Raw genomic sequence first — 17,921 nt, forward strand, 5'->3', positions numbered from 1 at the left:
TGTGAAATGCAATCAAAAAGCAAAGAAAGCCCAGGGGTGTGCTCTCAGTATGGATACTGAGAAAGGAAAAGAAAAACAAGAAGAATTTAAAAATATTTACTTATACCTAGCCTACATTTGCAGTGACTGATACTAATAAAGGGCAGGTAGGAGAGCATAAATATCATTAACAGAAATATAGGAAACTAAGCATCAAATCCTCAAAATCATAGAAGAGATACCTTACATCAAAAAACCCAGGGTGTGGGGCGCCTGGGTGGCTTAGTCAGTTGAGTGCCTGACTTGCTTTTGGCTCAGGTCATGATCTCATAATCATGAGACTGAGCCCCGCATTGGGCTCTGCACTGCTTGTGGAATCTGCTTGGGATTTTCTCTCTCCCTCTGTCCCACGCTCACATGCTCACATTCTCTCTCTCTCTCTCAACAACAGCAACAACAACAAAAAAAAGTACCCCAGGGTGATGAAACCATAAAACATAACTGAACTTTTGGGCAAAAATAATCAGGAGAGTTCATCTTGTGGAGAAATATTTATTGTATTTTAACATGTAGTAGTTTCTTTAAAAATTAGGAGTGAAAACACCATTTTTGAACTGACACATATCCATATTCTCCTGCTCCACTCACACCCCAGAAATAGAACTAGATTGTAGATCCAGGGTCGATCAGCTGACCACATACATCCACTGACTTGACAATATGAATAAGTGATTTCACTTTCTGTGAACAGATATATTATATTGCACAAGACCAGAAAGTTGCTATGGCACTGGTTTCGCCCAATTTACTCAATGGCATGAAGCACTGCACACGGTTTCTTGGAAGAATACACTTTCTTGGACACACCACCACCAAAGATGCTCAACAAACATGATGGGTTCTCATCTCTTCTAATACCACAAGTAGAGTTAGTTACTGGGAATAGAAAAGAAAAATTCTGCCTCCACAGGGTTAAGAGTAAACTTTTCAACCCTCTTGGGTCAATACAGAAATGAGGGCCCTCAGTCAACACTGGGAATTGATGGAAACTTTACCGAGTAATTTCTCAGATGAGGATGTTCACTCATAAGGTTTGCTAGATTTTTTTTTTTTATGGGAGTATGATTTCTCCTTACTTGGATTTTAAATCTTGACGTATTGAGGAAAAGAGCCTGCATATGACTCCATCTCCACCAGACGAAGTGAGGAAACCTCCCACACAAGGTGACGGCCCGGGCAAAATCTCTTCCACATCTCCCTCCGTCCCACATGATATGGGCCTGACAAGAATTTAGTTCCAAGTTTTAAAAATAGCCCAGTAAGCTGTGACATTGACTAACTGAAGTTTTTAGGACAAAATGTGAAAACTCCAATTTTAAAAGTCATCTGACTGGTATTAAATGCTTAAATGAGGTACTCGCCTTGAAAGACATGCAAATAAACTGGATTTTGTTTTTCTTACAGTTCCAGGATCCATAACCTAACGACACTGTACACTTGAACATGGACATATTTGCTGTTGGTGAAGCCAAGATGACCTGAAACTCTATCAGCAATAAATACTTCTTAGAAGAAAACAAAGGATAGCATGCCGGGACAATGTTGAAAGAGGGCTGCCCCGGGCTTGGACTAGAATTTATTAACCTTGGAAGTACGGACATTTTGAACTGGACAATCCTGTTTTAGGGGTCTGTCCTGTGCCTTGTCACATGTTCAGCAGCATCCTTGGCCCCAACCCACTGGAATCTCTAACCTTGCCAGTTGTGCCCAGGTGGGCAACATTGCCCCAGCACTAAGTTAGATGACTTTTATTCTTGCTCTAACGTGGTGTCCCAACTTCCCCCAAGCCTTGGCTCAGTCACTCAACTCTGAGCCCGCTTCACTATCTGAGTGGACTGAAGTAAATCATTTCTCACACCCTTCTCTGCTATTAAAGTCTGCTGCTAGGCTTGCACCTGTGATGTTTTCTATGCATATCAATATAGGACACTATCTCGTGTTAAAGATTTCTTTTCTCTTAAAGTCTTTGTTCATTGATTTAGGAAGAACAGATCCTAAAATATGTCCATGCTGGACAATCCAGAACACTAGGTAATATTTCTGCCTTCAACCAATATAGCCTACCATTTCATGGGTCAAGCTTAAATTCCCAGAGTGTCAGGGGTAGGGTTAGGCCAGTAACAGAGATGTGGAATACAGGGGAAGACAGTAGGGAGAGGGGACTTTTGCTAACCAGAGAGAACAGGCTCACCTGAAACTCAAAGCCCAGCTGCTGGCCCTTTGTGGTCCGGAAGGGTTTTACAAACTCCATTGTGACTCAGCCAGTATCTGTGGCTTCCCCTGCCCCCTGAGAGGCTTTGAGAGGGTGGGAACAGATAAAGGACCAGGAATGGACTAAAACAAAAGCAGCCAATTATAAACTCAAACCTCAATTCCTTCTTTCAGAAACGCTTTGTCCCATTTCTTAAATTTGCTTTTTTAGGGCACCTGGGTGGCTGAGTTGGTTAAGTGTCCAGCTTTGGCTCAGGTCATGGTCCCACGGTTTGTAGGTTTGAGCCCCATGTCAGGCTCTATGCTGACCGCTAGCTAGCTCAGAGCCTGGAGCCTGCTTCAGATTCTGTATCTCCTTCTCTCTCTGACCCTCCCCTGCTCACGCTGTCTTTGTCTTTCAAAAATAAATAAAAAACATTTAAAGATTTAAAAAATTTGCTTTTTCATCATATAATTCTGATACTTTTGTGTTTGTGGGGGGTGGAGGAAGGTGGTTTAAAAGAAACTTTTCTTTTTTCTGAAGTCAAGATAGTGTGTTTGGATGAAAGCCTGGAAAGATTTTAGTTCCCAAAAATATTTGTAAAAGCTAGGTTGAAGTGAAGAGAAATGCAAACAGTTAACAACTTCTAAAGTCTGTAACTTAGAGAAAGCGCCCCCTATGGGCAAGTCTGAGCTCTGCAGGTCTCTGAGGGCCCCCGCCAGCCTGGAGTGGGCTGTTTTCTGTGATGTTGCCTGGATACAGAATACTGAGAGAGGCTGGGAAATGATGGCCCAGCCTCCTACACAGGGGACAAGAACAGTGTAGTCAGGCCAGTTTCCTTTAAAGGAGGTGACACTAAGCCAAGAGCCCTTTTTCTCTCATATTACTAATGCTATAAATATGCTAACATGCTACAGTGTGATAGTAATGTGGACACTTTGCCCTAAATTTTCATGGAAAAATAAGCGTCTCCCTATGGACTCCACCCAACACTAAAACAGATGGACCGGGTCTCAACAAGAAACTTTGCAGTGAAAGAATCTCAAGGCTCTTAGCTCTCCAGCTTTATTTGCAGAGTTAATAAATTGCAGATGTATTCTGAAGGGAAGAAAAAGCAAGCCCTGCTCTAATCCTTACAGTTCTTGAAGGCCTGGATAGTTTTGAGTTGGGTCTCCAGGCGACATGAACTAGTTCTAAGCAGTGGAAGTGTAAACTAGTCAACTCAGTCGTGCAGGGGCTAGTTAAGAGCTTCTTTAGCTTGTTAAAACAGAGTCCGGCGTGTTTAACAAAGAGAAATGGGGAATGTTCTCCCTGTTAGCACAGACACAAACCTCAACAGCCACATGCCACTGAGGTGAGTAAGGGCTTTGCTGGCCGAGTTCTTAATCATGGGAGCTCGGGTAGATCAAGCTGTTCTGTGCAGCGGGGGCACAGCCCACATGGAGGAGGGTTTCTGGAGATTGCTTCACGAAGGAGAGGAAAAATACACTGGACTCTGGAAAGTGTCTCCCATGTTGTCCTGTTTCTCCCCCTACAGACTGCAGCATGTCTCCCTTCCCTCCTCTGCGAGGGAGTAACAACCCCCGGGGCTGAGCACAAATCCTTCTCCAAGCTGCTCTCAGGTCCCCTGCAGAAACCTCAAAGGGCCAGCCCTGCCCACCCTTTGAAGCACCGGGCGTCCCTTCTCCAAGCTGCTCTCAGGTCCCCTGCAGAAACCTCAAAGGGCCAGCCCTGCCCACCCTTTGAAGCACCGGGCGCTCCGCCAGCCAGCGGAGCCGTGTTGTTTCTATCAGGTCTGTACGGCCTTGGGGCTCCTCGGCTGGGCAGCATCAGCCATCCCACAGGACCTTCCCCAGGACCAGCATCTGTCAAGCTCCTTCCTGGCTCTGACTCCACCCCTACCTCCCACCCCTACCCCCAGCAGAGCCCAAAGGTGGGAGAGCCAGGCCTACACCTTCCTTATGACCAGACTGGGGACTGGGGGAGGGGTGGGGGAGAAGCTGGGGCAGCAAATTCTATCACAGGAAACCCTTTGTAAGCAAAAACTCCCTCAAAGGACACGATCTGGGTCCTCCATCCACTGCACTAGTAGGGAACCTTCTGGAGTCTTCCAGTTGGCCCATGCTGGCCCTCTGGATTAGCCCATAAACCGTTTCTGAGATTGCAGTTCCCCAGACCTCCCTGCAGTAGAATCACTAGGGCAGTTCCAGATTCCCAGGACCCTGAGTCACGCTTTTTCTTTAGTTAATTCTTATACCCAGGAAGTTTGAGAAACAATGGCCTAAAGCAGTGATTCTCACTAGCAGCAGGGGAAAAGTACAGGGATGGGGGGGGCAGGAAAGGGGGGCGAGGGCAGGTAGGAAAGGTAGCTGGCAAAGCTAGATCTGGAGAGAGGGAGACACGGGCAGTTTTTAAAAGCACATTCAACATGAAAACAGAGGTTCACATTTGAGAAATGAGCATAGAAATCCAATTATTTAATAGAACAAAGTAGTACGCAAAACTCAAAACTACTTGGCAAGCTTCCTTATCTGGATCTTTCCTGTGGCCTCTCTTCCTCACTCTGTACCAGGATTGTCAGAGAGCCTTGGGGACTTTATCCTATTCATCAAACATCCTGGTCCAAAGTGCGGTGCCCAAATGTGGCTGTGTACCAGCCCCTCCGGGGTAAGGCTGTGCTCTGTACTTTTAACAAACTCCATTCCTGGGTTTTGGAATCACTGACCAGTCTGAAGGCTGTAGCAGGTTTTGCAGGATTCAAGGCCAGCAACAACTCCTTTTTTTCCAGTCCCTCCCAAACCCACTGCCCTGAGGCCAATGGCGTCACTTTAACAAAGGAAGGAGCCGAGTGGAAGCCCCAGCCAGCATACCAAAGCTCTCCGGATCAGTGAGGCACCTCAGTCAGTCACCCTGTGGCTACAGGAGCAGGTAAACTAGCTTAACGCCAGGCGTGCAGGCAATGCTCGATGATTAGTTCTTAAATGACTATAACCTGTAACCTAACCTAGTCTGTTCATTCAGCCTCAAGGATCTGAATCTGTTCTTGCCTGTTTGTACAGTTTAGAGGAATTCTCAGGCTCTGTCTCGAATCCCCTGGTCCATTAGAAACAAGGTAGTAGTTTGCTGTTATTCATTCATGAACTTGGACCTAACAAGGTAAGGGAGACAGAATAACAGTGATTAAGAATTTGGAGCTAGGCAGGGCTAATTCAGACTCTTCCTTGTACTACGGGCCAGGTACAGGTTGTTTTACTTCTCTGAGCCTCAGTTTCCTCACCCGTAGAATGGGGATTATGACAGCTACTATCTAACAGTATTATAAAGATCAAAAGGATAATACGGTGAGTGCTCAACAATTACTTTTCATTATTTCAGACACTCCGCTAGAAAAGGGGATCAAAAGAAAGCATGTGACTCCAGGCCAGTACTGGCAGGGAAAGCTGGTCTGAACTCACGCACAGTCTAAATCACAGGAAAGTGGGACATCTATGCAAGGATGTGGGAAGGCAGCCAGGACTAAACAGATAAAACCCTTTAAACTACCCACTTCCAGGGGTGCCTGGGTGGCTCAGCCAGTTAAGCGTCTGGCTTTGGCTCAGGTCATGATCTCACCGTTCGTGGGTTTGAGCCCCGCATCGGACTCTGTGCTGACAGCTAGCTCAGAGCCTGGAGCCTGCTTCAGAGTCTGTGTCTCCCTCTCTCTCTGACCCTCCCCTGCTCACACTGTCTCTATCTCTCTAAAATAAATAAAAAGCATAAAGATTTTAAAATAAACTACCCACTTCCATTTCTGTGCAATCAACTGTGCAAAGTTCTTACAACCAGTCCTTTCTCTGATGTACATGAAACAACTCCCTCCCCAACGTCAGTGCTGCGTTTACCGAAGTCTGCTTGCAAAACTGTTTTTATTTTCAGGGTTAGACCAGAAGTAAACTTCAGCTATAGCTGAATTCTCATAAAATCCAATTAATGGAAACTGAAAAAAGCTTTTAAAGGTCTCGTGAAATATTTCATTATAAAACAGACCCGAAAACAAACAAAACCCCTACCTAAACCAGCACACAAATATTTATACACACGTACACGTACACACACTGCCTCTCCCTCATCCCGTCATTTCCTCCTCTCTTCCCCTTTAATTTCCTTCACCATACGAACCACCATCTGATACACTGTATGCTCCCTCCACTCAGATGGAAGCCCCATGAAAGGCATGGTGCACTCCGCGCCCACAGCAGGGTCTGACACACATAAGCGTTAGCATTTGTTGAATGAATACAGGAATTGACACATCGCTGAAGACAGTCTAATAACCTTGCAAATGACTTACAAGTTGTAAAACTTCCTCTAAGAGACGGTCCTCCAAGTGTAATTAGAAGACAATTATAGCTCTTGTCATTATGAAATGCCTTTCTCTTTCAGTCTCTCTGGGGGTCTTTCTCCAGGGCTTTGGCCCACGTTCACTTCCTCATGAGAGGGTAACAGACGCCCGCAGGGCTGTGGCACCTACTTAACTGGCCTCCCCAGCACCCAAGCCCAGCCAGCCCAAACCAGTTTTCATCTTTTCATAGTTTTGCCACTCCACTGAAAACATGGAACTAAAAAAAACTGAACCGAGACTCCTGCTCCACAGTAACGCCAGCCTCGGGTTTACTTCACAGTCCGAGCAGCTACTCCAGTTATAAAGCCTGCCTTGGGGCACCTGGTGGCTCAGATGGTTAAGGCGAAGCATCTGACTCGCTCTTGATTATGCCTCAGGTCACGACCTCACTGTGAGATGGAGCACATCTGTGCTGACAGCATGGCGTCCGCTTGAGATTCTCTCCCTCCCCCTGTCTCTGCCCCGCCCCCTGCTTGTTCACTCGCATTCTTTCTCCCTCCCTCCCTCCCTCTCTCTATCTCTCTTTCTCTCTCTCTGTCTCTCTCTCTCAAAATAAAGAAATAAACTTAAAAAAAAAAAGAGCCTGTCTCAACCCATGGGCTGTCCATCCCTCTCAACCAACCACAGCTGGGCGACTTCAACAAACCCCACGGTCCTGATTACAGGTGGTAATGTCAGCAGGGAGTCTTGTTGCTAGGAGACATAAAAGTATTAAAAGTTTGAGGACAAGGTCTTTTGTATACGAGGGAATGAAAATTTCTCATAAGACATACCACACTGCTTCACCAAATTAATTTAATTCCAAACTACAGTCTCGGTTTTCATTAATAAAAAACAAAAACAAAACCCAAGCCTTTCCTCAGGGAGTTAGAACAGCCCAAGCTTGTCCTTTTTTTTTCCTTCCAAATTCTGTAGCCTCTACTACCACTGTGTGTGTGTGTGTGTGTGTGTGTGTGTGTGTGTGTGTGTGTGTGTGTGTGTAGGTCCAGACTCCCACCTAAACCTCCCCAACTCTGGGAGACAATTGGGACCCGCCTGACTTCCCTTTCCCTGAACTGCAGCCTGGAATGTTCTCTAGGCATTAAATTGGGCCCTCAAAGGGCTCATTTCATTCATCTCCTCTTTTTGGGGGTCATTATCCAGTCCAATATCTGAAACCATGGTTACATATGTTTAACCTATATATATTTTTTGGTGTATCAGGTGATTATGTAGGTCTGCTACCTGTTATGTTATCTTAGCATGAGCAGAATTTCCAAACTACGGTCACTTTAAGAATAAGACTTCTGGGGCCCAGAGGGGTTAAGTCACTTGGCTGAGGTCACCACTAGTCACCAGAAGAGCTGAGTCTCAAAGCAGCCTGTCTGGCTGTCAAATCTCAGCTTTTATGCACTATGATTTGTTACCTTCCCGGGAGCTCAGGAGTAAACCCCACGTCTCTCTACAACAAGGCAGGAGCTTTGGGACAGGCGTTGGTTTCCCTTGTGACTTGATCCCTATGTGTTCTGACTTCTTTGCAGCTTAAACCCAAGTTGGAACCAGAAGGCTTTCCAGAGAGCTGGGCTGAACAGATTCCATATCAATGGCTCATTACTAGTGGGCTAACTGTCCAATGCAAGGCACTTTAGATTTTATTCATGTATTAGCATTGTGAACTTACTTATTCATTCATCCAACACTTACTGAGAGCTTATTATGTGCCAGGCACTATGCTAAGCGCTGGTGTTACAGCAGTGGTGAACCAGATACATGTGGAGGTTACTGTCTAGCAGGGGAAGCCCAAATGAATAACAAAATAGATATGGACGTGTCAGATGGTGGTGAGCGCTGAGCTAGGTAAAGCAGCAATGCAGACCAGCATATATTTTCGAGTACTTCTCTAGAACCCAACATAAATGTCCACGTGCCCTGCTGGGCTCCCTCCACCATTCCCACACCCACACAGGCTGGCTAACAAGAAGGGCTCTGAGGAAATGAAGCAGGGCAATGAGACGGAACGCAATGGTAGGGGCTGCTCTAGATTCAAGGTCAGAGATGCTGAGGCTGAATGACAAGATTTCACATCTACTGCAGTTGGAAGGAAAGAGTATTCAATGCAGAGTGAACAGCATACAAAAGCCCGAAATGGTAACTCTTTTTCCTCTTGGCATGTGCACACGTGCACACACACACAGACACACACACCTGAAAATCTGAAAACACCTTTCATTCCTACATTTCCAGGCTCCTGAAGCCGATTCTTCTTTGGGAACTCAGGTGGAGAGGCAGCAGGGCCAGGACGCCAAGGGACCAGGGTCCCAGCCTCAAATCTCATCTCCACCACTCAAGGTTCTGTGTAGATCACTTGAGATGAGATATGCTCTCCGAATTTCTCAAGTCCATTGTAGAAGATGAGCATCAGTGACTTACTATTCAATAGTATAAAACTGCCTGCTTAAAACTGTTACATGGGGAGGGACTACCAATACTCTGATGATGACTGTTCCTTTTTTTTTTCTTTACAAAATTAGAAAGGAAAATTACTTCATTCTAGCCAATAGTTCATGAATAATTCCACCTACATTTTGGTTCCTGCAGGTGGTTCACAGTTTTCAGTATAATGTGAAAGTCAAGAACACAGGCCCGGACATAAATGCTGACTCTGACACATGCCTGCTGTGTGACCTTAGGCAGATTACCAAGCCTCTCTGGGGTAAAAGAGGACTGCTTCATACGGTGTCTGTGAGGATGAAGTAGCATAATTCATGCAAAAGGCTTGGCAGAGCCCTTGGCACTCCCTAAGACCTCACCAAGCTGCAGCTGTACTGCCTGTCTGTAGAGGGAACTTTGATTCTTCAGCGGCTGGGAAAATCCTTCCACACTGACATTTCAGCTAAAAATATTTCATTTTCATCACGTGACCAAGACGCACTTCTAGCTCTTCTCTCATCCTCATTCAGCCTGGATGGCTAGTAGGATGACTCTAAGCGGGGAGAAACAGAGTCTGCACTGAACAGCCCAGCCGGCCCCTAGTGCCCAAGGAGGGGTGTTGCTGACCACCAGTGCTACGCTTGCATGGACTGGACCCAGCAGTCCATTGTGGGTGAGAGCATGGGTGCACAGGAAAACCTAGGCAGTCCAACGCTGTTTGTTTCCAGGCCCCAGGCAGCGATGCAGTCCTGTTTGCACAACCTGTCTCCATGGCAACGGGAATGTCAACAGGCAAGGCATTCCTTAAGCTGGTAGAAAAATCCTCTGCCCCCACCCTGCACATCCAAGTGAAAGAAAGTTCCCAGACTGAGTAGTGAGCAGATCCTCGAAGGCCAAATCTTTAGTAGAAAAGCCAAGAGAAAAATCTGGGGCCAAAATACACAAATAGTTTGGACAAATGTACAGCTTATTCCCAGATGTGTTTAATTTTTTTCCTGCCATGTACTTATGGGCAAATTTGACCAAGGTGTATGCATTGTTTAGTTGGTGACAGCAAGGTCAAAGTTCACAATTCCTGGCTGATGGTGGAGAAGCATGCAGCTTAGCAGAGTAAGCACACAGATAACACAGGGGTATTATCATTCCCACTGTTCATTCCAAAGCAGACCCAGCTTTCACTGGGGGATGGTCAACAACCATGCAGCGAAATTTGTAGGACACACAACTAATCTCCCAATTAAAAAGAACTTCCCGGCAATCCCTATCAAAATAACACCAGCATTCTTCACAGAGCTAGAACAAATAATCCTAAAATTTGTCTGGAACCAGAAAAGACCCTGAATAGCCAAAGCAATCTTGAAAAAGAAAACCAAAGCTGAAGGCATCACAATCCCGGACTTCCAGATGTATTACAAAGCTGTAATCATCAAGACAGTGTGGTACTGGCACAAAACCAGACACTCAGATCAATGGAACAGAATAGAGAACCCAGAAATGGACCCACAAACATATGGCCAACTAATCTTTGACAAAGCAGAGAAGAATATCCAATGGAATAAAGACAATCTCTACAGCAAATGGGGCTGGGAAAACTGGACAGTGACATGCAGATAAACGAACCGGGACCCCTTTCTTATACCACACACAGCAACTTCTTACTCAACATGGCTCTGGAGGCAAGGGAAACAAAAGCAAAAGTGAACTACTGGGACCTCATCAAAATAAAAAGCTTTTGCACAGTGAAGGAAACAATCAGTGAAACTAAAAGGCAACTGATGGGATGGGAGAAGATATTTGCAAATGACTATCAGATACAGGGTCAGTTTCCAAAATGTATAAAGAACTTACCAACTCAGCACCCAAAAAACAAATAATCCAGTGAAAAAATGGACAAAAGACATGAATAGACACTTCCCCAAAGAAGACATCCAGATGGCCAAATGACACATGAAAAAATGCTCAACATCACTCATCATCAGGGAAATACAAATCAAAACCACAATGAGATACCACCTCACACCCATCAGAATGGCTACAATTAACAACTCAGGCAACAACAGATGTTGGCGAGGATGCGGAGAAAGAGGATCTCTTTTGCACTGCGGGTGGGAATGCTAACTGGTGGAGCCACTTTGGAAATCAGTATAGAGGTTCCTCAAAAAATTAAAAACAGAACTACCCTATCACCCAGCAATTGTACTACTACATATTTATACAAAGCATACAGGTGTGCTGTTTCAAAGGGGCACATGTTTATACCACTGCTATCAACAATAGCCAAAGTATGGAAAGAGCCCAAATGTCCATCAACTGATGAATGGATAAAGGAGATGTGGTTTATATATACAATGAAGTATTACTCAGCAATCAAAAAGAATGAAATCTTGCCATTTGCAACTATGTGGATGGAACTAGAGGGTATTAAGCTAAGCGAAATAAATCAGTCAGAGAAAGACAAATATCATATGACTTCATTTATATGAGGAATTTAAATAGAAAACAGATGAACATAAGGGAAGGAAAGCAAAAATAATATAAAGACAGGGAAGGAGACAAAACATAAAAGACTCTTAAATATAGAGAACAGAGGGCTGATTGTGGGAGAGGGGATGGGCTAAACGGGTAAGGGGCATTGAGGAATATACTCCTGAAATCATTGTTGCACTATATGCTAACTAACTCAGATGTAAATTTAAAAATTAATTAAAAAAATAAAAAAATGGAAAGATCTTCCCCAGTGACCCTGCCATAAGGGACTGAAGTTCCCATTTTGTTCACTTCTTCAGGTAAGTCACCAGTGGCCTCTGTCCCCAGATCACTGTTCCTGGTAAGTTAACACAGGGAACTACCGGCATCCACTCCACCATCACCTGGAGCAGCTTCTCCGAAAGCTCCTTTCAGCTAGCGAGCCCTTGAGGGATGGAGACACAGGACAGATGAGTTCTGCTGGGAAGAGAACTGGCAGAGGGGGCAGAGCCAGCTGGGAAGGCAGGCCCGAGTGGGTGCCCTGGTGGGACCCCTGGAACATAAATACAGACCGCGGGTGGCTGGGGAGGTCAGGAGGAGGAAGACCCCCTAGGAGTAGGTGAGGGAAAGAAAGGTTGAAAGAGTAATGAACACTAGCTTCATATTTTACCTAAAATTTACCTTTTTCAGTTAGGCCTAAAAATTTCAGTCATAATAACGCCGCAGTAACATCCTGCTTCTTTGGTCATTATGCTCAGCAGGCACCATAACGCCAAGTGCAACATATCCCAGCAACAGGCATGGAGTCCCAAGCACTAGAAGGACCCTCTTGTATCAGGAACTACCATAAAGTTTTTGTTCAAATTTGGGAAGAAAACGGCAGGATCAGATAGACAGCACATCAACTCTGTTTCCAGAAAATCACACCAAACACCCAAAATAAGTGCCAAGCTGAGCCTTTAGGGTAGGGATTTGTCCTCTTCCCATACTGGCTGTGATCCAAAGGCCCCACTGTGTTTTCTATAGGTGTACAAGGAATATACAACAATCTCCTGGAGTTGTTTTCCTTGTTTCTTGATTGGTTCCTACATCCAGCCTCTGCACACAGAGGCTGAATGATCCCCTTTTTTAAATGTTTATTTATTTATTTTGAAAGAAAGAGAGCATGCAAGTGTAAGCAGGAGAGAGGCAGAGAAAGGCAGAGAAAGGGAGAAAGGGAGTGGGGGGAGGGGCAGAGAGAGGGAGAGAGAGAACCCCAAGCAGAGCCCAATTTCGGGGCTTGATCCCACAAACCGCTAGAGCATGACCTGAGCCAAAATCAAGACTCGGATGCTCAACCAACTGAGCCACCCAGTTGCCTCTGAATGATCCTTTTAAAATATAAATCAGATCCTACTCAAACCCCCTGAATGGGTTCCCATTCTCCTAGGAAGGAAATGCAAAGCTGCTGCGGTGGCCCTCAGACCATGCATGCTGTGGCTTTCCTCATCTCACCTCTGTCCCCATCCCCGCTCCTCCTGCTCTCTGTGCTCCAGCCTGCGTGGCCTCCACAGTGTTTCTCTGATACCCTGAATACACTCCTGCTTTCTCTCTGCCTGGAACATTCTTTCCCCCACCCCTGGAGAGCTGCATGGCCCATTCCTTCACTTTATCTAGGTCTCTGCTCAATTGTCACCTCATCATCACTTCATATAAAATTGGATATTCCCCCCATCATCAATCACTCTCTATCCTTTTACTCTGCTTTATTTTTCTTTATGGATGGTAACATATAGCAGCTTCCTCCTTATCTTACATTACTCTGTAGTACCTGACCCATTGTATAGTCCTTCATGTATTTATTTGTTTTCTGACTCTCTCTCAAGCATATTTCCTTCAGAAAAGCAAGGACCTATGTGAAACATAGATGGGAGCTCCAAGGCCAGGCTTTGCTGCCATGTTGAAATAGAAGAGGCATAAAATGATAAAGGCCTGAACTAGGCTGGTGGCTGTGGCCAAGAGTAAGAAACATGCAGTACAATGAAAAGGAATAAAAAAGTAAGACTTTGCAACAGATTGGATGTAAAAAGAGAAGATCCAAAGAAACCCAAGTCTCTAAACCCAGTGAGTGGTCTGGAACTGTGTTATCCAATATGGTGGCCACCAGCCATGTGTGGCTAGGAAGCCCTTTAAATATGGCTGGTCTGGATTGCTACGTGCTGTAGTTATGAAAGACACATTGGATTTCAAAGTCTTAGTAAGAAAAAAATTCATGTAAAATGTCTCAATGATTTTTAAAATATTGATTACATACTGAAATGACTATATGTTGGATATACTGAGTTAAATAGAATATATTATTAAAACTAATTTCACCTGTTTCTTTTCTTTTTTTTAATGTAACTACTAGAACATTCTAAATTATCTGCACTATATTTCTATTAGAGCAGTCCAGAATATAAACAGTGGTACCATTTGCAGAAAAAGGAGAGCAAATAACAAAAGGGACTATTAGTAACATATTAGAGGCTACAGAGAGGTCTGACCACTCACTTCCCCCAAATTTTGTAATATGGGACATAAAGCTTTCCTCTTTATTGAGGTGGGGACAGATAATTGTACAGTTGGTTCAAAGCTGGGTTATGCAACATAACTTTTAAAAGCTACAATGGTTTTTAGTCGAAGACAGTAGGACCAGAACTGGCCAAAGTATATTAATGTAGTTTAAGAAAAAAAAGCGTCAGTCATAAGGGGCATTGGTCAGCGATTGAACAAAGGATCTCATCGAAGGTGAACATGTACAGTGCCTATCAAAGCACTGTCCAGGGGTAAATGTCTGTCCAGGTTCTCTTAGCCTGGCACCATTAAATAAAAGAACTGGTCGCAAAGGTGATTATCAAATTTACTGTCCAAACCAAGCCACTATTGACAGCAAAAGAGGCATTATTATCTATTGTGCTGGAACAATAAACCAGGACTGTCCCAAGCAAGTCAGGACATATGGTCACTGTACCTCAGCTAATTCTTTCTGGTTTATGCCTCTCATTGTAGCCTTCTGATTATATCACATGTGCTTAAGGCTAAGACATTCATTTTTATTATTTTTTAAATTTTATTTTATCTTAAATTTATTTATTTAGAGACACACACACACACACACACACACACACACACACACACACACACAAAGAGAGAGAGAGAGGGAGAGAGGTAATCCCAAGCAGGCTCCATGCTGTTAGCACAGAGCCTAATGCAGGGCTTGTTCCCATAAACCGTGAGATAATGACCTGAGCCAAAACCAAAAGTTGGACACTTACCCGACTAAACCACCTAGGCGCCTCTAAGACATACATTTGTAAATGTATTGACATTTCTAAAAAGTTGGATGCTTCTTACAGTTGTTAAGGGCATTTAATACCAGGCTCCTTCCCCACCCCAAACCTGTTAGCAAGTTAATAATACATCTATGGTCAATGACATCTTATAATCAATGATAGTGAGTAATTTGGTATTTCTATATGGTATGACACAAGGGAGAATTCATTAATCAGAGAATGCCCTTCCACCAGGCATTTATTTCCACTGGAAAATAACAAGTAAGTAACTTGGTTTAAGTGCTGGTTTCCTGTAAGCTTGGTTAGTTTGAATTGGTAACCTAAGACTGGTTTCTGAGTCTGTATGGCCAGAGTCCAGATCAAGGGCTGGGGTGGATTACTGAGGCCATTCTTTCCCACAGACACCTGTTCTGGAAATCCCCAAGCTTTACTCAGGGCACAACCCTCAGTGCCACCCTGGGCACTATCATGACCCTTCCCCATTGAAACTGGTAAAGGCAACAGGGATCTAACTTAGATCTATTGAGTTCAAAAGGCCAATAAGACATTAAAATGGAAATGAGGCTGCAAGCAGAACTTGAATGGTCACACATAATTGGAAGAAGAAATGATTTTGCTTGTGTCTAAAATAGCTCCAGTTCAGACAAATCACCCAGGGTAGGAAGTGACTAAGTGCAGTTAACAAAGATGTTTCAGGAATGTAAATAGATCTCAAAACTAGTGCTAAACTGGATAGAGTAATGGTAGCTTAGTGTTTGCAGACTCTTAGGAATACAGTGGTCCCCCTTTTATGCACTAGGATATGTGTCAAGACCCCTAGTGGACGCCCAAAACTGCAGATAGCACCAAATGCTATATATATATATGTATACAAACATATATCTATGATAAAGTTTAATTTATAAACTAGACCTAGTAAGAAATTAACAGTAACTAATAATAAAATAGAATAATTATAACAATATACTATAATAAGTTATGTGAATATGGTTTCTCTCCCTCTCAAAATATATTGTACTGTACTGACCCTTTTATGCGTGATGATGTGAAATGATCAAATGCCTAAGGGATGAGGTGAAGTGAGGTGAATGATGTAGGCACAGTGATGTAGCGTTAGGCTACTACTGACCTTCTGATACTATTTCAGAAGAAGGATCATCGGCTTCTACACCTCAGTTGATCACAGGTAACCAAAACCACAGGTATGAGAGGACTACTATATAGAAGTTTGGGAAAAGGCAACTGTGATCAATTAATCACATCTGATATTGGCTCAGAAATTTGGGGGGGGGGGCAAGGAACTGAAGCACGATTATATTGAAGATATTATGAAACGTTACTAACAATGCGTTCCTTCAACAAAATAAACATATTATAATATTTACATATTATATTCATAATAGTAATATAATATGTAAAATGAGAAAAATAATTGAAATCAACTTACTTATTTTGTCCAATCGTCTCAAAATCTTTTACAACAATTGTAAGGGAAGACGAAGAGTCCAGAGGTATACCCCTCAAGTCAAACTCCAAAATCTGTCCGCAAAGATTATAAAAACAAAAAAGTTGTTAAAAAGGGTCAGGAAGTATAGTATAATTAAAGATACTGACACTAAATGACTAAATGTCATTATCTTCACCAATGTCAGTCTTGTGAATCATCAATTCTATAGTTAGTAGATGTGACCGAATTCCAAACCCGGAGGCTGCTGAGGGCTGTGGGAAGGCAAACCAGATTTAGCCTAAGAGGACCTGGGGGTGACCTCTGGCTTCCTATTTTCTAGGCTCTGTGACTATGGGTAAGTCACCAAACCCATCTCAGAGTCAGAAAATTTACCATAATTGGTTATAATAAAATAAGATGAAAATGCTTTTTTCATTGGTTGTTTTTAAATTATTTGCTCTTCCTAATCATATTATTATCAGAGATAGATAATCTAGAAAAACATTTCTAAATTGCATCAGCCTTTTATTTTAAACCCCACCATGATTAGTCTGTGATCAGGTAAGACTTTCATCTTAATGCAATAAATTGTTGTCTAATGGCAAACATAAAAAAAAATCAATGTAACATTGCTGATGCTTTTGATTGATTGTGTAATATATGAATTAAATAAAGCAGAGCCTACTGAAGATTTGATTCTCCTTGTACTGGGTTTGGAGTGGGTGGGGAATGCGTCAGAGCTCCTGTTAGAATCTTAAACCCCAAAAGGTTTGCGGTTAGCATTTCATTTGGATTAGATTTCCATTATAAAACTACGTGTTGGGAAGTTTACGTGATAAATACGTGTTCAATGAAAAAAATACATGTTAGAAACAAAACAGGGTGAGATGCGTGATACCCTGCAGAGGGTGCCTGCTCATGGGACCTCCCCCTCTGCCATCGGCTACACGGACTGACCAGATGCAACGAGGCATGTTAGAATTACTCAAAACCGGAAGCACCAAATGCATACATAATGTACTTTCAATCTGTTTTATTCTTGGAGCTCTGTGCAAGGTGCTAGGATCCACACAGGGTATCCACAGGGACCAACCAGACCAGCCTCTTGTTTCATGGAGCTGGTAGTCCAGCTGCTGTGCTCTGGGTTCCAGTGAAACTGCAAAGAAGCAGACTTGCCTTCCAATTTTCTGCTTCTCAGAAAGGTATTAAGAAGGCATTTCATCTTTACCTCATTCAGTGAAGAGGTATCATCTTTATCTTTGTTTCGGGGCTAGGAGATGGGGGGAATTTACAGTTGGTGGAGGGCAAGTCCTCACACCCTGGTGACTTAGTAAAAATAAAAAAGACATTTTTCACTGTGCCTATCCAGGAAAGTTTGACTGGCTTTTAGGGAAAACAATGGGGCTAATGATCATCTTTTAAAATATTAGTCAGCATAGGAAAATCTACTCAGTGGAAAGAATTAAAACTTTCACATATCTTTAAATATATTTAACACTGAACTGTTCATAAAATAGGTATTAAGTCAACAGTGGGGGAAGTAAATATATTATATTATAGCCCTTCCATAGAATATTGCATAGTGTTAAAGACACTTCTGAGTGGAATGACACAGTATATGCTCAGGATATAACTGATAAAAAAAAATAGGAGAGGAAGCTGTATTTGCTATAT

At 43.4% G+C, this 17,921-nt stretch overlaps 1 protein-coding gene across 1 annotated transcript in view; it reads right to left on the reverse strand.

The window, feature by feature from the left end:
• The window catches only part of MYOF (myoferlin), a 147,204-nt gene that overhangs the window by 109,851 nt on the left and 19,432 nt on the right, over positions 1-17,921 (reverse strand). The window contains exon 3 of the mRNA XM_029920143.1: positions 16,248-16,339. Coding sequence (XP_029776003.1) covers positions 16,248-16,339 — 92 coding nt within the window. The remainder of the gene's footprint in view (positions 1-16,247; positions 16,340-17,921) is intronic.

This window comes from Suricata suricatta, chromosome 2 (assembly GCF_006229205.1).
Source record: "Suricata suricatta isolate VVHF042 chromosome 2, meerkat_22Aug2017_6uvM2_HiC, whole genome shotgun sequence".
NCBI lineage: Eukaryota > Metazoa > Chordata > Mammalia > Carnivora > Herpestidae > Suricata > Suricata suricatta.